The 22,995-nt window shown below is 44.9% G+C and overlaps 1 protein-coding gene across 1 annotated transcript in view; it reads left to right on the top strand.

The window, feature by feature from the left end:
• Positions 1 to 2,016: 2,016 nt before the first annotated feature.
• The window catches only part of dlst (dihydrolipoamide S-succinyltransferase), a 69,029-nt gene continuing 48,050 nt past the window's right edge, over positions 2,017 to 22,995 (top strand). The window contains exon 1 of the mRNA XM_070879575.1: positions 2,017 to 2,154. Within this exon, the coding sequence (XP_070735676.1) occupies positions 2,080 to 2,154 (75 nt within the window). The 5' untranslated portion in view covers positions 2,017 to 2,079. The remainder of the gene's footprint in view (positions 2,155 to 22,995) is intronic.

Here is a 22,995-nt window from a genome sequence, read left to right as displayed (position 1 = left end):
TATTAGAGAGAAATGCTTTCAGATACAAACCACGATATTTAATTGCGTGCTCTTTATAATATGAAATAATAGATCTACGTTTGTCTACATATGTATTATCTTTACGAGGTAGTTAGTTTTATTTCTGACACTCAAATATTTCACTGAATACGCCGGCATTCCCAGATAACATCAGGGTAAAAACTCTACCGCAATTATTATCGAAACTACACTGAGCCTGTTTATAAAGTGCAAGAGCCATCCTCGAGTCCTTCGAGATATGAACGCAAGCAACTGTTTGCGGCTCGTCATAAAACCTGCTGCAGCCAAAAGAGATTTCAAACCAGCCCGTTAAACCAGCACCTTCCTGCACTAACCCGTTACGGTTACATTGATCCCATAATAGATTGAATTATTCCTGCCTTAAAAATATCAACTGTATGACAATAAAAACGATTTCGTTCAATATGAGGCTTCAAAGGTTTATTATTTGAAATGCGTAGCTATAGCCTCACAAATATAACAATTTCAATAATTCTAGGGTTGTGGAGGTAGGTGCATTAACTAAATCCTGCAGGCCAACAGCGTGTCCAGCTCATCAAAGGCAAAGCGAGGAACACTTTTAAAAGGATGGTATTGAACAGTAATGCAATCTGCTGCCACAAAGATTTGCACACAAAAAAAAATCGAGATCGATTCTGGCCAGGGATGTCTTTTTCCCGATGCTAACGGACCAAATTTTAAGCATCTGAAGTTTCAAAATAATAATCAATTTTGAATTAAATACCATCGCACAAAGACGTCGAGCCATTTAATTACCGCATGTCTTAAACAACTTTTGAAGCAAAGTTCTGAGAATTATTTATTTGCCAGCGAGACATATACACATACCTGGTATGATCTATGCACCAAAGAACAACTTTTACTCGCAACAGTAATTTAAAAATATTGGAAAGTTCAACATGAGAATAAAGCTGCTTGTTCCTAAGAATAACCTGACTTTTTAAACTATTCAAACGAGATGGTGCACCAGCTAAATGTATCCCTTTTTCAAGAGGAAACGAATGAAAATGTCGATGTAATTATTAAAAAGAACACGAGCATCAAGATATCTTCATAATTATTAACACGGAAATACAGTAAGTAAAAGCCATTGAAAGTTTTTTTGTTAACATCGTATTAAAAAATAAGGCGAATATCTCATCGTCATCTGCCTTATACATACAAACTTGCCAATCTACTGTAACATTCTGATTAAGAAACATATACGGGACAAAGGTTTTTGTTTTGGAAAAAAAACTACAATTGCACTTTCTAGTCACCTGAATAAGAAATATTTAGATAATGACAATAATGAACATGATATATTGGTAATAGCCCGCACTCACGTTGCTGCTCTCCCTTTGGATAGACACTACCACTCAGCACCATCCCTATCTGAGCACCTGCCAACGCTGCTTGCACCTGTCGTCATTCATTTTCATCCCTTAAAAGGATACAAGGGGGCGGTGACGCTTGCAGCCAATCCAATTCGAGCAAGCCCGCGCTGATTGTCAGATATGAAAATCAGGAAAGACTGGGGCAAACCATTAACATGAAAGGGAGGAATTAATTTACCAAAAGGCTAAAGTCTAAAAGATCCTGCAGCAGTTATTAGTAAATATATATTTATGTTTGGAACACATTTTTGTTTACAATTTAAAAGCGTGCTTTTCCCACTTGACTACTACAGCTAGCGTGCAGAAATTGTAATTGAATTTAAGTCCTCCCTCTAAGTGCGAACATTCGTACAGTCCAGTGGAAGAATGGAGCAAACCATTCTTCCAAAAATAGGTGTCGCATAAATATTTTATCAACCACACGGTTCGTTTCTTACGATGTGTGTTACTCAGTGAGATATGGTTCTTCAGCTTTAGATGTTGGGCCACGTTTGAGTCGAGCTTGCCTTTGTTTTTGTGACATCCGCCCTCCCTGGTGTGGTGCTGTGTTCCTCCCCTCCTCCCCTTGGTGTCGGGTGGTGTGCGGGGGACGGGTTTCCGGTTTCCGGCGCGGGCTGGGCTCCGGGATCCGGGCTCGGGCTGCTGTTCCCACTGCTCCGCCATGTTGGGCCATTCACGCTGCCTGTCTCGCGGCCTGAGCCGCCTCGCCGCCACCCGCAACCCCGGGGCCCTGCAGGTAAGGCAGCCCGTGACAACCCGCCCGGCGCTCTCTCTCTCTCTCTGTCTGTAAGTGTGTGTGAGTGAGGGAGCGGAGCAGAAGCACAGTGCTCACTCCGAGAGGAGCAGGCCCGAGGCCTTGGCCAAGGACAAAACTTCTCACCCCCAGCAACAGGGGGTTGAGTCTCCCCTTCTCTCCCCCCAGCGCCGGTGTCTGCTCCCCGGCCACACAGTCGCACTCACACCGCAATCTGCACCAGGGCCGGAGGCGGCTTCCTATAATTTTGCATTGGCTCATTTCCCCCCCCCCCCCCCCCCCCCGGCGTTTATGCGTTAATCCCCACCCCATAGAAAGCAATCCGGGACACTCCCTCTAGTTATAAAAACAGGAAATGCTGGAAAATCTCTGCGGAGACAGGAGCCAGAGTTAACGTTTCAGCTCTTAGACCTTTCGTCAGAACCTCGATGACCTTTCTCTCTCCCGTTATAAATTGCTGTCAGGCCCAGCTCCTCCTCCCCATGGAGGTCATCTTCACAAACCTGCCTCACCCCCGCCCCTGAATTCACACAAGGATGATTGCATCTGTGATTGTTCTTGAAGCAAAGTCAGGTACAGAGGCTGTAGGAGGGGAGTCTGTATGTGCGTGAGTCTGGTCAATGGGATTTATTCGTGGACTGCTCTTGTAGGCAACCAACACGGGCACAACGGGCCGAATGGTCTATTTCTGTACAATCGTGCTATATTTCTAATAAGGCCATACACTAAAACTGTCACTGATTCTTTTGTTGGTCAAGTTTTCATTTACACCATGCTTCATTTTCTAAAATAAAGTACTTGAAGGAATATAGTGAGGATTTTTAATCTAGCTTTGATCTAGCTTTTGTTACTGAAGTAATCGTTGCGAATTAAAAGGAGCAATGGTTGAAGGGCATCAGTTACTATGTATGTGAGGCAGATGTGTTAATTATTATGGATGGTGCTTCCTTGAAAATCAATAATTTATTTGGAAAAATAATTAAATATATCTGTGTGTGATTGTAACATTGAAGATAGATATAATCTCAATTCTGTTTCCAAATTAAGGGTCACAAAATAGTGCCAATTCAATTTAAAGGAAAAGGGAGTTTGTTAGAATATGTTGATGGTAGCCTAGCTATTGATGTGAACCCACTTTTAATTATTTTTGTAATCTTTTTTGATTACTGACTTGTTTTTCTTTCTGTGCTGCACAATGTCCATGTTGAGAATGACGTGACATGCTCTGAGGCTTCTGCTAATGTTGCTTTGAAATTGTCTACTGGTACATGCTTAAGAATTAGTCTTGGTACTGACTTTCTTTCTCTGTCTGTTGGGATGGTCTACCCTGTGTTTGGTAACTCATACGACTGGACAGCTAAGAACTTATTGGTTCCAATATATAGTGGTAATACATGGGTGATAGCTCAAGGTCTATAAGGTGAGTCCTGGATTGATTGGGTATGGAGCAAACCAATGCTTTTCTGACATTAGGTGGCATAGCTATTGTCCATGCACTTTTTGTTAGTTAATTTATCTGTGCAACAATACTATTTGTGGGCCACTATCTCCTTCAGCTGTTGACCATGTCGAGGAGTGCTTTTTTTGATAGTGGTGAATCAAAGGGTTGTGACAGTCATAAGTGTAACTGGAAACAAAAAAATTAAACTGCTTGGTTTATATTTTCTGTGGTTTAGGTAGTGAGTAAAACTGCCAACGTACTCGTGCTTTGATGATACTCAACTGAGGATGAATGAAGTACCCTTATGCTGTATGAGGTGTGTGCTTATTCACAATGTAAAGGGTTGATTGTAAACATTGAATGAAAATCAGCTTTCACAGCTTTTAGATCTGCGTGTTCAGGTAGTTTAATATAACGTGCTCTAGTTTGTTGAAGTTTATTTGGACATAGCAAGTTTTATATAAAGCAACAGAAGTTTAGAAGTGGGAAGGTCTTGTGCTGTGCGCTACAGGGAAATCTGGTGTTTAAAAATTACCTGCAAATTGTGTCCGAAAATGAGGTATGGTGGGGTTGAAGTTGTGGTCTGTGAAGGTAATCTTGACGTGGTGGTGGTAGGAGAGGGGAAGATACAAGCAGTTTCTTAGTTCGGATTTGTGCCAAGTTTGTAAGAAAGCCACGTTTTTGAGAGAACACATTTTCAACTAAATCAAACAAGAAATCAAAAATAATCACTGCCAGTTAGGCTCCATAGAAAGTAAAAAGAAAGACTTGCATTTATATCTCATATTTCATGACTGTAGGTGTCCCAAAATGCTTCACAGCCAATTAAGTACATATGGAGTATTAGTCACTGTTGTAATGTAGGGAAACGTGGCATCCAATTTGCGCAATGCAAGGTCCCACAATCAGTAATGAAATAATGACCAGATGGGGCCTCGGCTTAACGTCTAATCTGCAAGGGACTGACTAAAGGGAGCTTTTCTCCATATCTAGAGATACTTTTACCGTTAATACTTCTATAGTTATGATCTGTCTTTCTTATCCCAACAGCAGGATTGTAGATGCACATAAATGATTCTGATTTTAGCAGCATGGAGGAACAGTACACAAATGTTGCTTGTCACAGTGCACTGTAGAAGTGTGAAATATAAAAGGCTTTAACTGCTGTGTCTAACTTGAGTTCTTGATGCTCATACTGGATATAAAAAGCTAAAGAAGTAACATCCATCACCTTGATCAAATTCTCCCCACCGAAAAGATTTCCACTGATCCTGTGTCTTGATCGTGTTATCTACAGTTTAGTCATCACCAGAAAGAATTGCATTTAAATACTTTTATGACCTTCGGACATCCCAAAAAGTTAATGAAATGCTTTTTGAAGTGTTCTTTTGATTGGATAATCTTTTTTAGTGATGTTGACTGAAGGATAAATATTGACCAGGACACCAGGAAGAACTCCCCTGCTCTTCTTCGAAATAGTGCCATGGGATCCTCCACATGCCTGGGAGGGAAGACTTGGTATAATGTCTCATCCGAAAGAAGGCATCTGTGACAGTATAGCAGTCCCTCAGTACTATACAGTGGAGTGTTAGTCTAGATTTTATGCTCAAGTCTCTGGAGTGGGACTTAAACCCACAACCTTCTAACTTAGAGGCGAGAGTGCAAGCCACGGAGCCACAGCTGACACAGCATAATCCTGTATAATCTGAATCACATCAGCTGCTCCTAAACAGTAATTTTTGCTGTTTGTTACTTAACTGAAATTCTGCTATAGAAGGTTGTTTTAGGATCCCTCACTAGCTCAGTGAGTTTATTCAGTAAGTAGTTGAGCTATGCAGACAGGAAGGTGCCAGATTTAATCTCTGATCTGCGCTGAGTAAGCTGTCTCCATCCAGGGAAGCCTTAGCGATGCTACGATTCGCCTCAGTGCTCCATGGCTGAGGAGCGGGTAAATCAGTCAGGGTTCCAGCAGGTTTATGAACTGTAGATGTGAATAGGACCGCATCCGGCTGCGCTATGGTGCACCCCCACCCCACCAGTGATCAACTAGCCTGTATACACTCACGTCAAGGCTCTCAAATGAATATTGGCCACTTGGGTGTGATACTGAAAGTTGACTGACTGTGGATTGTGGAACAATAACTTGCATTTATATCGCACCTTTAACATAAAGAAAAATCAGAAGGTGCTTCACAAATAGATACAAGGAAAACTGACAGCAAGCCAGAAAGGAAGAGATTAGGATGGTACCGAAAGCTTGGTCAGAGATGTATCTTGAGAAGGCTTGTAAAGATGGAGAGGGATCTCCAATAAAGATGGAGAGGGATCTCCAATAAAGATGGAGAGGGATCTCCAATAAAGATGGAGAGGAATCTCCAAGGCTACTGAAAGCTCTGTTACCTGTAGTAAGGTGAGAGGCGTGGAAGAAGACTGTACTGAGGCTGGAGTCAGAGGAACCAACATATAGGAGGTGATAGAGATGCAAGAGATCACAGAGAAAAATTCTATGAAGGAATTGATAGACTAGGGCAAGGATTTTGAAATTAATATATTGGAGAACAAGGAGCCAATGTACGTCAGCAAGGGTGTGGATGATGGACGAGTGGGATGCGTGGAGCAGCGTTTTGGACAAGTTGAAGTTTATGAAGGGCAGAGGATGGGAGGACAGCAAAGAGAGAGTTAAGAGTAGTAGAGTCTGGAGGTAATACAGTTATGTATAAGGGACAAAAACAGGCAGTGGTATGGAGTTCGAAGTAAGCAGTCTTGCTGTATTTCCAGCTCAAGGTCAAACCGTGTGGCCAAGGAAGGGGGATGGAATCAATGACAAATGAGCATAGTTTATGGTGGTGGCTGTAGACAATCACATTAGTCTTCCTAATGTTGAGTTGTAAGGTCCGTATTTAAGGAAGGATATACTTGCATTGGAGGCTGTTCAGAGAAGGTTCACTAGGTTGATTCTGGGGATGAGGGGATTGACTTATGAAAGGTTGAGTAGGTTGGGCCTATACACATTGGAGTTCAAAAGAATGAGAAGTGATCTTATCGAAACATAAGATAATGAGGTGGCTCGACAAGATGGATGCAGAGAAGATATTTCCACTCACGGGAAACTAAAACTAGGGGACATAGTTTCAGAATAAGGGGTTGCCCGTTTAAAATTGAGATGAGGAGGAATTTCTTCTGAGGGTTGTAAATCTATGGGATTCTCTGCCCCCAGAGAGCTGTGGAGGCTGGGTCATTGAATATATTTAAGGCAGCGATAAACAGATTTTTGAGCATTAAGGGAATTAAAGGGTTATGGGGAGCGGGCTGGAAAGTGGAGCTGAATCCAGGATCAGATCAGCCATGATCTTATTAAATGGCGCAGCGGGCTCAAGGGGCCGTATGGCCTACTCCTGCTCCTGTTTCTTATGTACCCAAGTATGAAGTGCATACCCTCAGGTGCCCAGATATTTCCTGGAGGCATTTAGTACAAAGACAGCATGTGAAGCTTGTGTGAGCAGAATGCAGTAAGCATGCTTGGAATGTTTTGGTTGGTACCACTTCCACTTCAGCAGACTTGCTAAATGTACTAATGCCATTCATGTTAAGCAGAGTATAATTTTTGACTAATTATTTTCTTAAAATAAAATAATTTCCGTCTGCACTCAGGTACGAAGGGTCAAGTTTGGGTTCAGATTTGATTGCTAGGGAATCCCTGTGATGCTGAACTAATCTTGTTTCAGGGAACCAAGAAAAAAAAAGAGTACTGCATCTTTAATGACATCCTTCTTTAAAGGTTGTGATGAGCAGAGCCTGTAGCAATGGTTAGTTAAAATATTTAACTGACCATGCAAAGGTACTGTAAAGGTTTTAAGAGGTGTATTTATATTGTGAGCAAATATTTAAGCTTTCTTATTTGTTGCTTGATATTCCTTATTGGCCTACTAGACGGCTGAAGGCACGGCCACCAATGACACAGCGGGACGGGCGGGGGGTGGGTAAGGTGAGATAAGATGCGCAAGAGGCCAGAGTTGGAGGAACACAGAGGGTTGTAGGGCTGAAGGAGATTACAGAGGTGGCGAGGCCCCGAAGAGATTTCAACAGAAGGAGAAATTTAAATTGAAGGCGTTGGCCGACCAGAAGCAAATATAGGTCAGCAAGGACAAGAGTGTTTGTTGAGTGGGACTTACTGTGGGGTAGGATACGGGGAATAGAGTTTTGGATGATCTCAAGTTTATGAAAGGTGGGAGGCCAGCCTGGAATGCATTGGAACAGTTGAATCTGGAGGTAGCAAAAGCATGGACGAGGCTTTCAGCAGCATATCGGCTGAGGCAGGGGCAAGACGGGTAACGTTATGGAGGTGGATGTAGGTGGTTTTTGTGATGGAGCGGATATGTGGTCAGAAGTTCAGATAGGACATCAAGGTTGCAAAGTCTGGTTCAGCCTGAGACTGGCCAGAGAGGGGAATTGAATCAGTGGATATGGAGTTTGTGGCAGGCGCCGAGGACAACAGTTTGTCTTTCCAATGTTTAATTGGAGGGAATTGTAGTTATTCCAGGACTGGACATTGGACAAGCAGGGTGACAATACAGAGGCAGTGGAGGGGTCGAGAGAGATGGTCATGAAGTGGCGCCGAGGGGCAACATGTACATGATAAATAGTAGAGGGCAAAGGGGAGATCCTTGGGGGCCTCTAGAGGTAATGGTATGGGTATGAAAAGAGAAGCCATTGCAAGAAATTCTGTGGCTATGACTGGATAAGTAAGAGTGGAACAAGGTGGGGGAACTCTACTGAGCAGGCCAACGGAGGAGGGATGTTGGAGGATGGGGTGGCTGACCATTTCAAAGGCTGCAGAGAGGTGGTGAAGGATGAGGAGGGATATAATGCACTGCAGTCTTAGTCAACATAGGATGTAATTGGTGACTTTGATTGGGGCTGTTCAGTGCTGTGATAGGCACGAAACTTGATTGGAGAGATTCAAATGTGGAGTTGCGGGCCCGGATTTGGGAGATAACATGTTCAAGAACTTTGGAGAGGAAAGGGAGGTTGGAGCTGGGGCAATATTTTGCAAGGCTAGAGGGGTCATGGGCGTTTTTTTAATAGAAAGATAGAACAATATGCAGTGACACATTTCTAAATTGCACACTTGGGGATCAAGTCGATAAATCTTGCTGACTAATAAAAAAAAATGGCAGATGATTTTAATTTTACTGGTCTGAATACCAGTTAGTGTGGCTTGGCAGGAGCAGGAAACAGCAAAACCTTTCAGTAAACTGACAGAGGAACAGGAGTTGGTAATTCATCAAGCACGCGCCACCATTTTATTAGCAAAATGTTTGCACCAATTTCACACCAATAGAAAAATGTGACATTAGTTTTTTTTTCAATTAATAATGCACTTAACTAGTTTTCAGCAATACAGATCACCAGACCTTCTTTTTGCATTGGATCCTGATCGATTCCAAGGTGATGGTTTTGGATTGTTCTTGTAATACTGCTTATTGTGCAAATGGTAGCAGGCCTGCTTGCAACCAGCTTACTCTGAAACACCGATGGTGTAGTTATGATACTGGACCAGTAACTCAGTTGAAATCCCACTGTGGGCAAATTGTCAGTTGTTTCAAGAAATCTGGTAATTTATGACCAGAAAGCTGCTGGATTGTCCTAAAAACATAACTCTTTCACTAATGCCCTTTAAGGAATGGAACCTGCCACCTGTACCTAGTCTGGTCCACCCCACTTGGTTGTCTGGCACATACACTAGTTGTACAGCCGCCTTGGGGCAACTTGCATGCTATGTCCAAATCTTGAGAATGTTTTCTTTGCAATCAACTTTTTTTACCCAAGAGCAATAGACCAGTCTATTTTGTCCTTGAATATCTGCTTACCTTCGTGTGTGGAATCTGGAAATGAGAGTTGGACTCAGAAAAATTCAAAGCCTGGAAGTCATGTAACCAACCGTCCACAATAAAAGCCACGTTATATTAAAGAAACTTCAGGCACTTAGTTGCAGCTGTAGTAGTCATTATGTTGCTTAGTTTGGTACCTTCCCAGGAGATATTGATTGCTGACGAAACAATACATAACACTCTGAGTCAATGAAGGAAGTCTCCTGCAATGCTGCAGCACAAGACCTACCCTTGCCTCCATCCCCCAAGTAGCCTTAATGATGGTCCCGACTTCTGTGGGACTGTCGAGGATAGTTTGATAATTTTTCCACAGGGGGAGAAGTTACCTTGTTAATGTGACTTTAAAGCATACCATATTCATACAAGTTTTAAAAGGCTCTGGGACAATAGATAGTTAAGATACTAATGAACTAGTTTTGTTCTTTCCCCATAGACTATAAATAATAAGCAATTTGTTAGCCTGTTTCCACAGTTGGAAAAACATCTCTCACCCATTGTGCTGGATAATCGTTGATCTCTTTCTGCTGTGCACAGAGGAAGATAGAACACAGATGCAGGCAAGCAGTCAAGTCTTTGAAACAAAGCTGCAAGGCACTCAGGCTCAGCATAGGCTGTGAGAAAGTTAGAATGCAGAAGAGAATAGTTAAGACAAGCACGGAAACCCACTGATGTGGGGAAGCACAGCATATTTTTGTAATACATGCCGACAAGTTGCACTGATTAATTGTATCCGATCATAACTCTTCCTCTCTATGTTCACGGGCCGTGAAGTAATGCAGTTTAACACTTGTATCTGACCTCGTCTCACCCGATGTTTGCTCAGTCCACCTTTGGAGTGATTGAATAATCAGACGTCAAAGGAGATGAAAATCTAGTTGAGATCACAATGAGGTGCTGTTGTTAAACCCTGAGTTAAGCCATAGCATATTTAGATATCGGGAAGTTCAGTCATACCCCAAACATAAGCTTGCAGGGAACATAAAAACTGACTGCAAAAGCTTCTATAAATATTTGAAGAGAAAAAGATTAGTGAAGACAAACGTAGGTCCCTTGCAGTCGGATTCAGTTGAATTTATAATGGGGAACAAAGAAATGGCAGACCAATTGAACAAATACTTCGGTTCTGTCTTCATGATGGAAGACACAAATAACCTTCCAAATGTACTAGAGGACAGTGGGTCTAGTGAGAAGGAGGAACTGAAGGATATCCTTATTAGGCAGGAAATTGTGTTGGGGAAATTGATGGGATTGAAGGCCGATACATCCCCGGGGCCTGATAGTCTGCATCCCAGAGTACTTAAGGAAGTGGCCCTAGAAATACTGGATGCATTGGTGATCATTTTCAAAGTGTCTATCGACTCTGGATCAGTCCCTATGGACTGGAGGGTAGCGAATGTACACCACTTTTTTAAAAAAAAGGAGGGAGAGAGAAAACAGGTAATTATAGACCGGTTAGCCTGACATCAGTAGTGGGGAAACTGTTGGAATCAATCATTAAGGATGAAATAGCAGCACATTTGGAAAGCAGTGACAGGGTCGGTCCAAGTCAGCATGGATTTATGAAAGGGAAATCATGCTTGACGAATCTTCAGGAATTTTTTGAGGATGTAACTAGCAGAGTGGACAAGGGAGAACCAGTGGATGTGATGTATTTGGACTTTCAAAAGGCTTTTGACAAGGTCCCACACAAGAGATTGGTGTGCAAAATCAAAGCGCATGGTATTGGGGGTAATGTACTGACATGGATAGAGAACTGGTTGGCAGATAGGAAGCAGAGAGTCGGGATAAACTGGTCCTTTTCAGAATGGCAGGCAGTGACCAGTGGATTGCCGCAGGGCTCAGTGCTGGTGTTAATACGGATTCTTTTTCCCTCATTCTGTTTCAGCGAATACACTGACACGAACACCAAAGCAGCTTATAACAAAGCAGTCTTTATTATTTGTTTCACCGGCCGGGACTTATCAGAACAAAGGAACGCTCTCCCTTCAGAGTGCGCTCACTTCCCTCGGACAAGTCCCGTTACAATGTAGGGGCTCAACGGTTATACGCTTTCGGTACGTAATACAATTGAGGGACATTCAGTTCACCCTATCCTTTGTGATCCCTCCTTCCCTTTGTCCACTCATGAGCCGACACCTGGCCTTCCTTGCCCAATTAGATACGGGCAAGTGGTTATAGCAACTGTTTTGCACAAAGAGCTTTTTACCCATTGCTTGTAAGTGTTACAATTTTACTGGCGTGACTAGTAACCAAGACCTTGAGCAAGTCTGCTATTTGTGCCAATGTTGTAACATTTGCAGTCTGACATTCTTTTGGTTATCCTTCCATGATTCCTTTGTTCACTTCACTGTCTCCATTGCTATACATTTTCACACATTCTCATTCCTTCCTTTGTTCACTTCACTGTCTCCATTTCTATATGTTTTCACACATTCTCATTCCCCCCTTTTATCATTCCATGCTAACCCTGGTGACTATTCCAGGAGTATCGCATTCAGCCGTTCGCACTCTCTTTCCTGATCCTCCTTGTCGAGTAGGTGTTTAGTTTGCTGGATCATAACCCGGGAGCCCATGGCCACAAGAGGGTTTGCTAACCTTGCCATCATGACTTTACAACAAAGGTTAAAGCAACCAATAATCAAGCAACAGGTAATTATTACTACGATGAGAATAATTGCTCCATGCATTTGATACGATCCCCAGGATCCACCTAACAGCCAATCAAACTAGCCTACTCCTCCTGTAGGGGTGGATAACTTCTTTACCTCCCTTCTTATGTGATCAGCGAGATTGGTTATGTTTTCTGAACTATCGGGGCACACGTTCCCCCTTTCTCAGCTAACAGATAATCGAGGGCCATTCGGTTTTGTAATGCCACGGTCCGTATTCCTATCATTTCGGCCGTGATGCCCTCCAGAGCTTCAGCAGTATAGTTAGCTATCTGTTCCAATACCCTCTCTAGGTTCTGTACTTTATCCGTGGTGCGTCCTATCCCGAATGGGAACATCATGACCCCAAAGAACCTTTCGGCGGGGGTGAGGGCTCGCCTGTGTCGGCTGGAGGCATGTGCTTTCGCCAGGGTACGTGTTTGCCGCACAAATGGCACCACATATCCCAAATAGCAGGACCCTGTCCATCGCCTAGGTAACCAGGGATATGCCCTATGCCCGCACACAAAATACGTGCCGTTATACACTGCCTTTTTATATATTGTGTTGGGGTCCCAAGACTGGGCCCACAGTCCTCCACCTGTTTTATTCGGAAGGTGAGAGAGGATAGTGACTCGTGCACCTGTTGTGATGTTGAGGTTGTGTGGGCAATCGCTGTACCCTATGATATGTCCCTTTCTGCTGGTGTCATTTCGGGTTAAACATATGGTCCCGGTTGGCCTCCCGATCCCCGAGGTATTGGTCAGGACTAAGAATGGGGGTTCCTTTTTATGGTCATCGGGTGGTTGGTACCATCCCTGGAACGTTTGACTAATGGGGTAGCCAACACTCTCCCACTTGGTGACGTACCCGTGGTTGTCCACCTGGTAACGATATGATGCTCCTCCTGCCCTCCGTGATCCCTCTCTTAATCCGCCTTTCATCTTTCATATTTGCATTGGCCCCCCTCCTCTCATGCTAGTCTGGCTCAGAAGCCACTTGACAGACTCAGTTAGGGTCAGTGGAACGGGGCGCAAAGGAATTCCCCCTTTGGAATGTATAGGGATATGTGAGCACACCCAACAACTAGAAAAGTTCCCGTTTCGCGCATAAACATAAGACATGTATAGGAACGTGTTTACATGGAGTTCCTTTCGTTGTCTTGCCCCCTGTATGTTATAAGTCACCAACGCCATTATACTAAAAAGAATCCACAACCCCATAGCTATGGGTTAAGTGGATATCATCCAAAGTCCTCTGGGCCCGTCAGGTTCCAAGAGTCCCAAGGACCCGGTTTGTCCAACAGGGAATTGGAGGTACACAACCTTCAGCAGCTCGTCTTTGCTCGCCTGAATGTTCCACTTACTCAGCTATGGGATAGAGGAAGTCTGTAACATAAATATAGAGGATAGTTAGGGAGTGATAAGCTTGCAATGATGCAGGTGAACCCAGGCACTTCTCCCTTCAACATTAGCTGCAGTGGGGGTAGTGAGTAACACCTGAAAAGGCCCCTCCCATCGTGGCTCTAATCCCTTTCAAATCCATTTCTTAATCAGGACATACTTCCCTGGTGCCACGAGGGACAATTCGGGCGAAACTGGGAGGTCGAGGTGAGCATCTCGAACCTGGTTGTGGGCTATTCGCAGAGCCTGAGTCAGGGAAAGAACATAGGTGGTCATTTCCTCAGTCATGTGGTGGAACTGGACAGTGGAGGGGACATTCTAATTCCAGGGGGTCCTAAGGGGTCTACCATAAATGACCTCAGCGGGGGTCAGTCTAGCCTTACCAGTAGGAGTAGTGCGGATCTGGAATAGGGCTATGGGAAGGAGTTTAAGCCAATTGAGTCCGGTTGATGCTACCAGTTTTGCAAGCTTGGTTTTAAGAGTTTGATTAGCACGTTCAACTAATCCCGCAGCTTGGGGTCGGTAGGCACAATGCAGCTGCTGGTTAATGTGCATCTGGGAACAGAATTCTTTGTTAACTTGGCCAATGAAGTGAGGGCCATTATCGGAACTCAGTCGAGCTGGGATACCATATCTAGGAACAATTTCCCTCATTAACACTTTAACAACAGTTTGAGCCTTATTGTCCAGGGTAGGGTAAGCTTAGATCCACTATTACTAACACATATTTGTAAGACTGAACTCTTTGCAACTCAATGTAGTCCAACTGCAAGGTCTCAAAGGGACCTTCTGGTAGGGGCGTCTTACCCCAATCACAGGGGACTCCCTTCCCTGAATTATGCTGTTGGCAAACAAGGCAGCGACTACTGATGTTCTGGGCCAGCGCCTGGAGTCTAGGGTGCCACCAAGTGGCCAAAAGCGTGTCACTTGTTGTCCTTGCTCCACAATGAGTAGCAAAGTGCATACATTCAATAACCCATAGGGCCAACTCGTCAGACATGCAAGTCTATTCCGCGGGAGTGGTCCAGAGTTTAGAGACATTGTCATAAGTACATCCATAATCTTTCCACAACAGTTTATCTTTTTCAGGAGCGTCCTCCTGTGCTTTAATGACATCTTGGATGGTTGGCATTGTTTTTTCCGAGGCTAACTTATCCTTTGCAGGATTTTTAGTTTGACTCATCATTCTGGGCACCACCATTTGTTGTCCACAAGAGGCCTGTTTGGCCTCTTGGTCAGCACAGCGGTTTCCTATGTCAACCGGAGATTTTCCGGTAGTGTGGGCGGTACACTTGACAATGGCAATGCGCTTGGGGAGCATGAGGGCTTGCAACAAGTCAGATACTAGTTGCCTATGGGATATCTCATTCCCATTTGAGGTTAGGAATCCCCTATTTTTCCATAATTGTCCGAAATCATGGGCTACCCCAAAGGCATACCTAGAGTCGGTATAGATATTGACCTTGAGGTCTTTAGCCAAGATACAGGCTCGGGTGAGGGCGAATAGTTCAGCTAGTTAGGCGGAATAGGCGGTCTCAAAGGCGGCAGATTCCAGGACCTGATTCTCCTGGTTTACTATGGCGTATCCCGAAATTCGTCCGCCTTCTGGGTCAATGGAAGAGCTTCCGTCAACATACATAATACAGTCAGGGTCCTCCATTGGTACATCAACTAAATCTTCCCTGACCGAGGTAGTTTCTTGAATTAAAGATAAACAGTCATGACTCGGTTCTTCCTCATCTTGGGGTGGCTCGGTAAGAAAACAGGCAGGATTAATGGTAGTACAGTGCCGAAAGGTCAGCTTAGGATTATTTAGTAGGTAGATCTCATATCTACTCTACCTGGCCATGGTAAGATGTTGAGTCTGCAGTTGACCCAAGAGGGCAGCTACGGAGTGAGAGGTATATACAACAATATCCTGCTGGAGGGTAAGGTTGGCGGCAGATTGAAGGCTATTGTAGATGGCAGTTAATATTTGAGTACATACAGGGTGCCCCAAGGCAACGGGGTCTATTTTAGAAGAGTAGTAGGCAACAGGCCTATGCTTATCCCCGTGTTCCTGAGTTAAGACAGCGGTAGCACAATCTTTCAGGATCATACAATACAGTTGAAAGGGCCGGTCATAGAGGGGCCGGCCCAAAGCCGGAGCTTGCAGCAGGGCTGTCTTTAGTTCCTTAAAAGCTTGGACGTCTGCGGTTTCTATTTCAAAGCTGCCTTCCTTGGTTGTGTACGGTGTGAGGTGCTTGGTCATCAGGGCAACATTAGGGATCCAGGATCTACAGTAATTGATCATCCCCAACCACTGCCGCATTTGTTTAGCCGTGCTAGGGACTGGAAACTGGCAGATGGGTTCGACTCGACTAGCCTCCAAGGCTCGGTGGGTGCCTGATAAAATGATCCCAAGAAATTTGACTTGAGACTGGCCAATTTTGACCTTTGATGGGGAAACTATGTATCCCAGGGAGGACAAGTAATTCAGTAACTGATTAGCATCCTCCTGATTACTTGGTTCATCTGCGCTGGCTACCAGTAAATCGTCCACATACTGAATTAAAGTGGATCCCTTAGTCAGCGTGAGGGACTGTAACTGTTCCTGCAGGCACCTTGAGAATAAGGTCGGTGAGTGGATGAACCCTTGGGGAAGTCTAGTCCAGGTATATTGCTGTCCCTGGTAAGTGAAGGCGAACAGGTACTGACTCGCCTGGGCTAGCGACAAAGCGAAGAAGGCGTGTTGGAGGTCTATTATTGCGAAGATCTTGGCGTTTGCTGGGATTAACGACAGTATCTGTGCTGGGTTGGGAACCAGAGCGTGTAGGGGCTGGACGATAGCATTGATGGCTCGAAGGTCTTGGACCAAACGGAACTGATTTGTTTTGCCTGGCTTAGGGACTGCCAGTATTGGTGTATTACACGGGGACTGACATTGAACCAAAATCCCCTGTTCCACTGGTCCCTTGATCAATCGGTGGATACTTGGTATTGCCTGTAGTTTCAGTGGGTATTGACGGATGGAGGGCCAGTCCACATTGTCCTGTACTAGGATCTTAATTGGATTGATTGAAGTATAGCCCACTTGGGAGGGGTCCTCTGCCCATATGTGAGGATCCACGTAATCGGGTGTATTGGTACCGGTATGGTGACATAGTACCGTCAGGATCTTCTCGGGATCCCTGTGAAATTGGACCGTCCGGCCATGTCCCACAATCTGCAAATCCGGGCTGGTAGGGTCAGCCTCGTCTATAGCTTGGCGCACCATAATTCCTAAATCTCTGGCATGGTGGGGAGGTAATACTTCGCGAGTGACGTGGGGTGCCACCGTTGGGGACTGCCGCCACAACTTTCTATTCGTTTCCACGAAATCTGCTTTTCCCTCCGGTCCAGACACTCTGGCTCTTAGGAGGATTTCCCACTCCTCTCCCACGTGATCCTGGTAGAGATTCTGGAGATCCTGATTCTTACCACTAGGATCATAGGCTAGGGTCACATGATAGGGCGCTTGGGGCAAATCCAGGGACCACCATTGAGGGGTCCGGGTAGTGTAGCACTGCCGTTTAAAGGTTTCTTGCTTTACAACGATCCCATCATCCCCGCATTCCAGATGCAACTGAAATTTACAGAGGAGATCCCTAGCCATCAAGTTACAGTCCAAATTGGTGGTAATAACAAACAGATGTTCCACAGATTCTTCCTTGTAATTTACTTTGACTGGCTCTGACACTGGGAATGTTGAGACTTGTCCCAGGAACCCTGACAGTCCCTGTGTCTCGGTGGAGGTGGGGAGTTTAAGCTTCGACTGCACAGAGGACATGGAAGCTCCTGTATCTATTAAGAAGGGTTGCCACTCATTTTGAATTTTTAGCGATATCATTGGTTCCTCATCCGAGGAAGGTCCTCGTACAGTCAAGCTGCGTGGTCAGTATTGATATTCGGGTGACAGTTGGGCAAAGGGGTTGTTCTGGGAGAAGTTAGTATAAGATCCCCGTCCTCTTTCCCCCCCTTGCCCCCCTCCTTTTCCTCCTCTTCCTTTTTCGTGCCGAGGGGAGGGGCATTCCCTGCTCCAATGTCCTTCCTGTCTACAATTAAAGCATCATCCGCTCCTTCCCCAGCCCTGGCCGCCTCCCATACCTGATCGAGGGCCATAAGGGGGTCCATAGTTTGCGGGGCCGGGACCGTTGGGGTGTTGGGTATACCCATATCCTTGGTTATCCACCCATCCCCTACACAGTACTGTGGTTCCATTTGATATCCCCTTGGGTCAGGTTTCGGTCTTTCCTCTCGAGGAGGCTCTTCCTTTCTAGTCACGTATTCTGTCTTGACCTGGGTTGGGGGCGCACCTCCCCCCTCTCCTTTCTTTTCCTGCCAATAATATTTCACTGCTCTCTCCATCTGGGCCTGACTGTTATCTGCCCAATTCATATTATTGGTCCGGATAGCGTAAGCAATCGAATGGGGTAGGCACTGAAGTAGAATAGCGCAGAATTGAGGTGAATTATCCCCCGCCCAGAAGGCATTATCTCCAGATTGACCTCCGTATATTTCAATGAATCTTTCCATGAATTCGTCGGCATTTTCGTCTCGCTTGGGTTTAGTTTCTAATACTGCGGCCATACTGATGGGCTTCTGAAGGGTCGTGCCGAGGGCGATGAAAACAGCGTTTAGGCGGTCCTGGGCGTTATTAGGGTGTGCAGCCAACAATGCGTCATGGGTTGCACGTCTTAGGTGAGCTAGAAATCGGGAGTGCTCAGTTGGGCTCAGGGTCTGCTGTACCAGGGCCCACAGGTACCTTGATTCTGCATTATAAACTGCAATGGTAATTCGAAGATGATCTATAAACTTGACAGGTTCCCTTTTCCGATCTGGCATGGTGGCCAGAATGGCCATAATTTCACTCGGTTTCCAAGGCACATAGACATCTATGGTGGGGTGGTCTGCAGCTTGTGCTTCAGGGTTTGGCATTGGTCGAACCGGGAGCTGCCGCCGGGGCTTAGGGGTGGGGGTGTCAATCTCGGAAGACGTTTCTGGGTCGGAGGGTGGCTCGGAGCCGTCTGACCGCACAGCACCTCCGCGTCCCGATCGGCGGGAGGGTCTGTTTTGCCTTTCGCGACTGGCATTCTGACTAGCGGATTCACGGGACTGCCTGTTCCTTCGAGATATAGATCTGCCCTTCCGGGTGTGAGATCTGGTCCTCTCGGCTACATGGCTCGTGAACTGGGGATTTGAGTCACTATCAGAGGATGAAGGGTCCGTCTGGGCTTGTTGGTTCGTTGGTGTGGGGTTATGGTTATCATTACCTCCTACCGCCGGAGTGTAAGGTGGAGGTTGGCGGGAAGTGGACTGTGGTAAGGGGCCAGGGGCTGCGGGAGGCGCCGTTGGGCGCCGAGTCAGTGACCATTCATCAATTTCATCATCAGCCTCGGTCAATGCAAGGCCAACCATTTGACTACGTAGTCGGTCAATACCTTTCTCAGAGGTCCCAGTGGATCTCTTAGTACGTTTCTCGTGCGCGCACTCTTTCTTTAAGACGTCTACGGTTTTAACATGTCCTCCTTCTGTCAATGAGAGTCCTAATTTAGTGGCGTTTTCCTGCCAACTTGACAGAAGTGATTCATCTTTTCAAACTGCAGTGGAACTTTCTCATAATTTAAAATCATTGTCAATGGAGAGTGTCTTTTACCTCTTCCAAAAATTTTTTCAATTAAGCCAATATCTTTTTCACAACAAATATCAGCTAATATTTAGTAAGTTATGTCCTTTTCCATCTCAGAACACTTTTTTTCCTTTCAGCACCTATTTAGTACGTTACGTTTTTTTTAAGATCTCCTTTCTTCAAATTAGGTTTTGTATTTGTTTTCTTTCAAGGTTGCGTCTTTTTTTTCCCGTCTTTTCCATAACTAGAGGGAAGTCTGGCACGTAGGCTGAGAGGGCTGCTTTTCGTTATCTCAATTGTTCCAGTTTCAAGGTCGTTACCATGTCTCTTCTAAACTGCTAAAGCTTGCTGTTTTTAACATTTTTCAAAAGTCCCTTTTACACCTTCGTAGATAGCTCGCCACTCGCCCAGGAGTTTGACCTGATCCCTGAAGGTATTTCTAGATTGTTTCCAAACCTTTTAGTTTTATATCTCCTATTTTCTTTGAGATCAGATTTAATATAATTTTTTTTTGAATCCACCTCAGTATTTTGCTATGCCTTCTCTGAATATCTCAAAATCCCAATTTAAACTTTGTAATTTCAATCTTTATTTAAAACTTTTTTTTTGAGCTTAGAAGCTTTTTTTTTAAAAGGCATTCTTTATCTCATTCCGAGACTAAATTTATGTCTTTCAACCCAATGTAATCAATCATTACATGTTTTCTTTCGACAAGTAAGTGAGCGTGTCAAATAAATTCTTTTTTTTTCAACCACCGGGACCATGTATTTTTTATCTTTTACTCAACAAACCTATCCTTTGTGCATTTCCTAGCTCCGTAACTTATCATCCGAATATATCCACACCTGCGTTCCTAACTTAAAATGTAATTCAATAAGGTTCACACTCTTAAACTTCCCACATACAGGACAACACTACGAAGGGTTAAAAAAAACTTTCACTCTGTTTGAAAAAGTGGGTGGAGCTAAAACAAACCACAACGCCCCGGTTTCCCAAACAGGCTTTCATTCTGCAGTCAAAATCACACAAGTACTTCTCATTCAAAACAGACGTTCACAAAAGTCTCTCCTTTTTCCTATTAATTGTTTTGGCCGGCTCTATTTTTGGATCCATGATCTTTCAGGGAATTCAGGTAGTTTTATCTAAATTACCCATCCTCGCGTCGCCCCGCGTAGGATCAGGGTCCTAATTAATCCCGATTGTCCCCTCGTCGCCCCACGGTGGAATAAGTTATCTTATCCAGAGCCTAGGCGGACCAAGTGATATACAAGATCGACGCCGTACCTGGCATAAGTACAATTTTAAATTTACACAGTCCCGTGTCGACCCGCAGCTTAATTTTACTTAATTCCCTGTCCTACGCGTCGCTGCGCGGTTTTTCTATCCCTCCGCGTCGTCGCGCGATTTCCCTAATTCCCTATCCTCCGCGTCGCCGCGCGGTTTTTCTGTCCCTCCGTGTCGCCGCGCGATTTAAATTCAATCAGTGCCTAGACGGGCCAAGTGATATACAAGGTCGACGTCACACCTGACTTGGACACTTATTTCCTAAGTTTAGAAGGTATTCGCCAGATTGACCTGGATCTCGTTCAGACGCTACCTGAGAACCAGCGAGTGGCCAAACTTTCCTCAGACTTTTGGAACTGAAGTGGTATTTAAAGTATACTCACTCCAGTGGCCACTTTCCTCCCGTCTCGTCCAAGGCTAGTCTGGCTCTTAATTCGCAAGTTTTCGGCAGTCGTCTGTTGAGATCCCACTTCTGACACCAAATGTTAATACGGATTCTTTTTCCCTCAATCTGTTTCAGCGAATACACTGACACGAACACCAAAGCAGCTTATAACAAAGCAGTCTTTATTATTTGTTTCACCGGCCGGGACTTATCAGAACAAAGGAATGCTCTCCCTTCAGAGTGCGCTCACTTCCCTCGGACAAGTCCCGTTACAATGTAGGGGCACAACGGTTATACACTTTCGGTACGTAATACAATTGAGGGACATTCACTTCACCCTATCCTTTGTGATCCCTCCTTCCCTTTGTCCACTCATGAGCCGACACCTGGCCTTCCTTGCCCAATTAGATACGGGCAAGTGGTTATAGCAACTGTTTTGCACAAAGAGCTTTTTACCCATTGCTTGTAAGTGTTACAATTTTACTGGCGTGACTAGTAACCAAGACCTTGAGCAAGTCTGCTATTTGTGCCAATGTTGTAACATTTGCAGTCTGACATTCTTTTGGTTATCCTTCCATGATTCCTTTGTTCACTTCACTGTCTCCATTGCTATACATTTTCACACATTCTCATTCCTTTCTTTGTTCACTTCACTGTCTCCATTGCTATATGTTTTCACACATTCTCACTGGGATCCCAGCTCTTAACAATATACATTAAGAATTTGGATGAAGGAATTGAGTGTAATATCTCCAAGTTTGCAGATGACACTAAACTGGGTGGCGGTGTGAGTTGTGAGGAGGATGCTAAGAGGCTGCAGAGTGACTTGGACAGATTAGGTGAGTAGGCAAATGCATGGCAGATGCAGTATAATGTGGATAAATGTGAGGTTATCCATTTTGGGGGCAAAAACACGAAGGCAGAATATTATCTGAATGGCGGCAGATTAGGAAAAAGGGAGGTGCAACGAGACCTGGGTGTCATGGTTCAGCAGTCATTGAAAGTTGGCGCCCAGGTGCAGCAGGCGGTGAAGAAGGCAAATGGTATGTAAGCCTTCATAACTAGGGGATTTGAGTATAGGAGCAGGGAGGTCTTACTGCAGTTGTACAGGCCCTTGGTGAGGCCTCACCTGGAATATTGTGTTCAGTTTTGGTCTCCTAATCTGAGGAAGGACATTCTTGCTATTGAGGGAGTGCAGCGAAGGTTCACCAGACTGATTCCAGGGATGGCTGGACTGTCATATGAGGAGAGACTGGATCAACTGGACCTTTATTCACTGGAGTTTAGAAGGATGAGAGGGGATCTCATAGAAACGTATAAGATTCTGATGGGACTGGACAGATTAGATGAGGGAAGAATGTTCCCAATGTTGGGGAAGTCTAGAACCAGGGGACATAGTCTTAGGATAAGTGGTTGTTGACCTGTGGAATTCCCTGCCGCAGAGAGTTATTGATGCCAGTTCATTGGATATATTCAAGAGGGAGTTAGATATGGCCCTTACGGCTAAGGGGATCAAGTGGTATGGAGAGAAAGCAGGAAAAGGGGTACTGAGGGAGTGATCAGCCATGATCTTATTGAATGGCGGTGCAGGCTCGAAGGGCCGAATGGCCTACTCCACCTATTTTCTATGTTTCTATAAGACCTTCAGACTGCTTATGGGTGTGATTTTCACTGCTGTACTCGAGAGAATATGAAAGGCAAGACCCTAAATTTATCAGCATAGGCAGTCCCTTGGAATTGAGGAAGACTTGCTTCCACTCCTGAAGTGAGTTCTTTGGTGGCTGAACAGTCCAATACGAGAGCCACAGACTCTGTTACAGGTGGGACAGATAGTCGTTGAGGGAAGGGGTGGGTGGGACTGATTTGCCGCACGCTCCTTCCGCTGCCTGCGCTTGACCTCTTCACGCTCTCGGCGTTGAGATTCGAAGTGCTCAACGTCCTCCCGGATGCACTTTCTCTACTTTGGGTGGTCTTTGGCCAGGGACTCCCAGGTGTCATTGGTGATGTTGCACTTTATCAGGGAGGCTTTGAGGGTGTCCTAGTAACGTTTCCGCTGCCCACCTTTGGCTCGTTTGCCATGAAGGAGCACCGCATAGAGCATTTGCTTTGGGAGTCTCGTGTCTG

The sequence above is a fragment of the Pristiophorus japonicus genome, chromosome 4, assembly GCF_044704955.1.
Source record: "Pristiophorus japonicus isolate sPriJap1 chromosome 4, sPriJap1.hap1, whole genome shotgun sequence".
Taxonomy (NCBI): domain Eukaryota; kingdom Metazoa; phylum Chordata; class Chondrichthyes; family Pristiophoridae; genus Pristiophorus; species Pristiophorus japonicus.
Note: the sequence above shows the minus strand (reverse complement) of the source record. Positions and strands in the feature narration are given on the sequence as shown.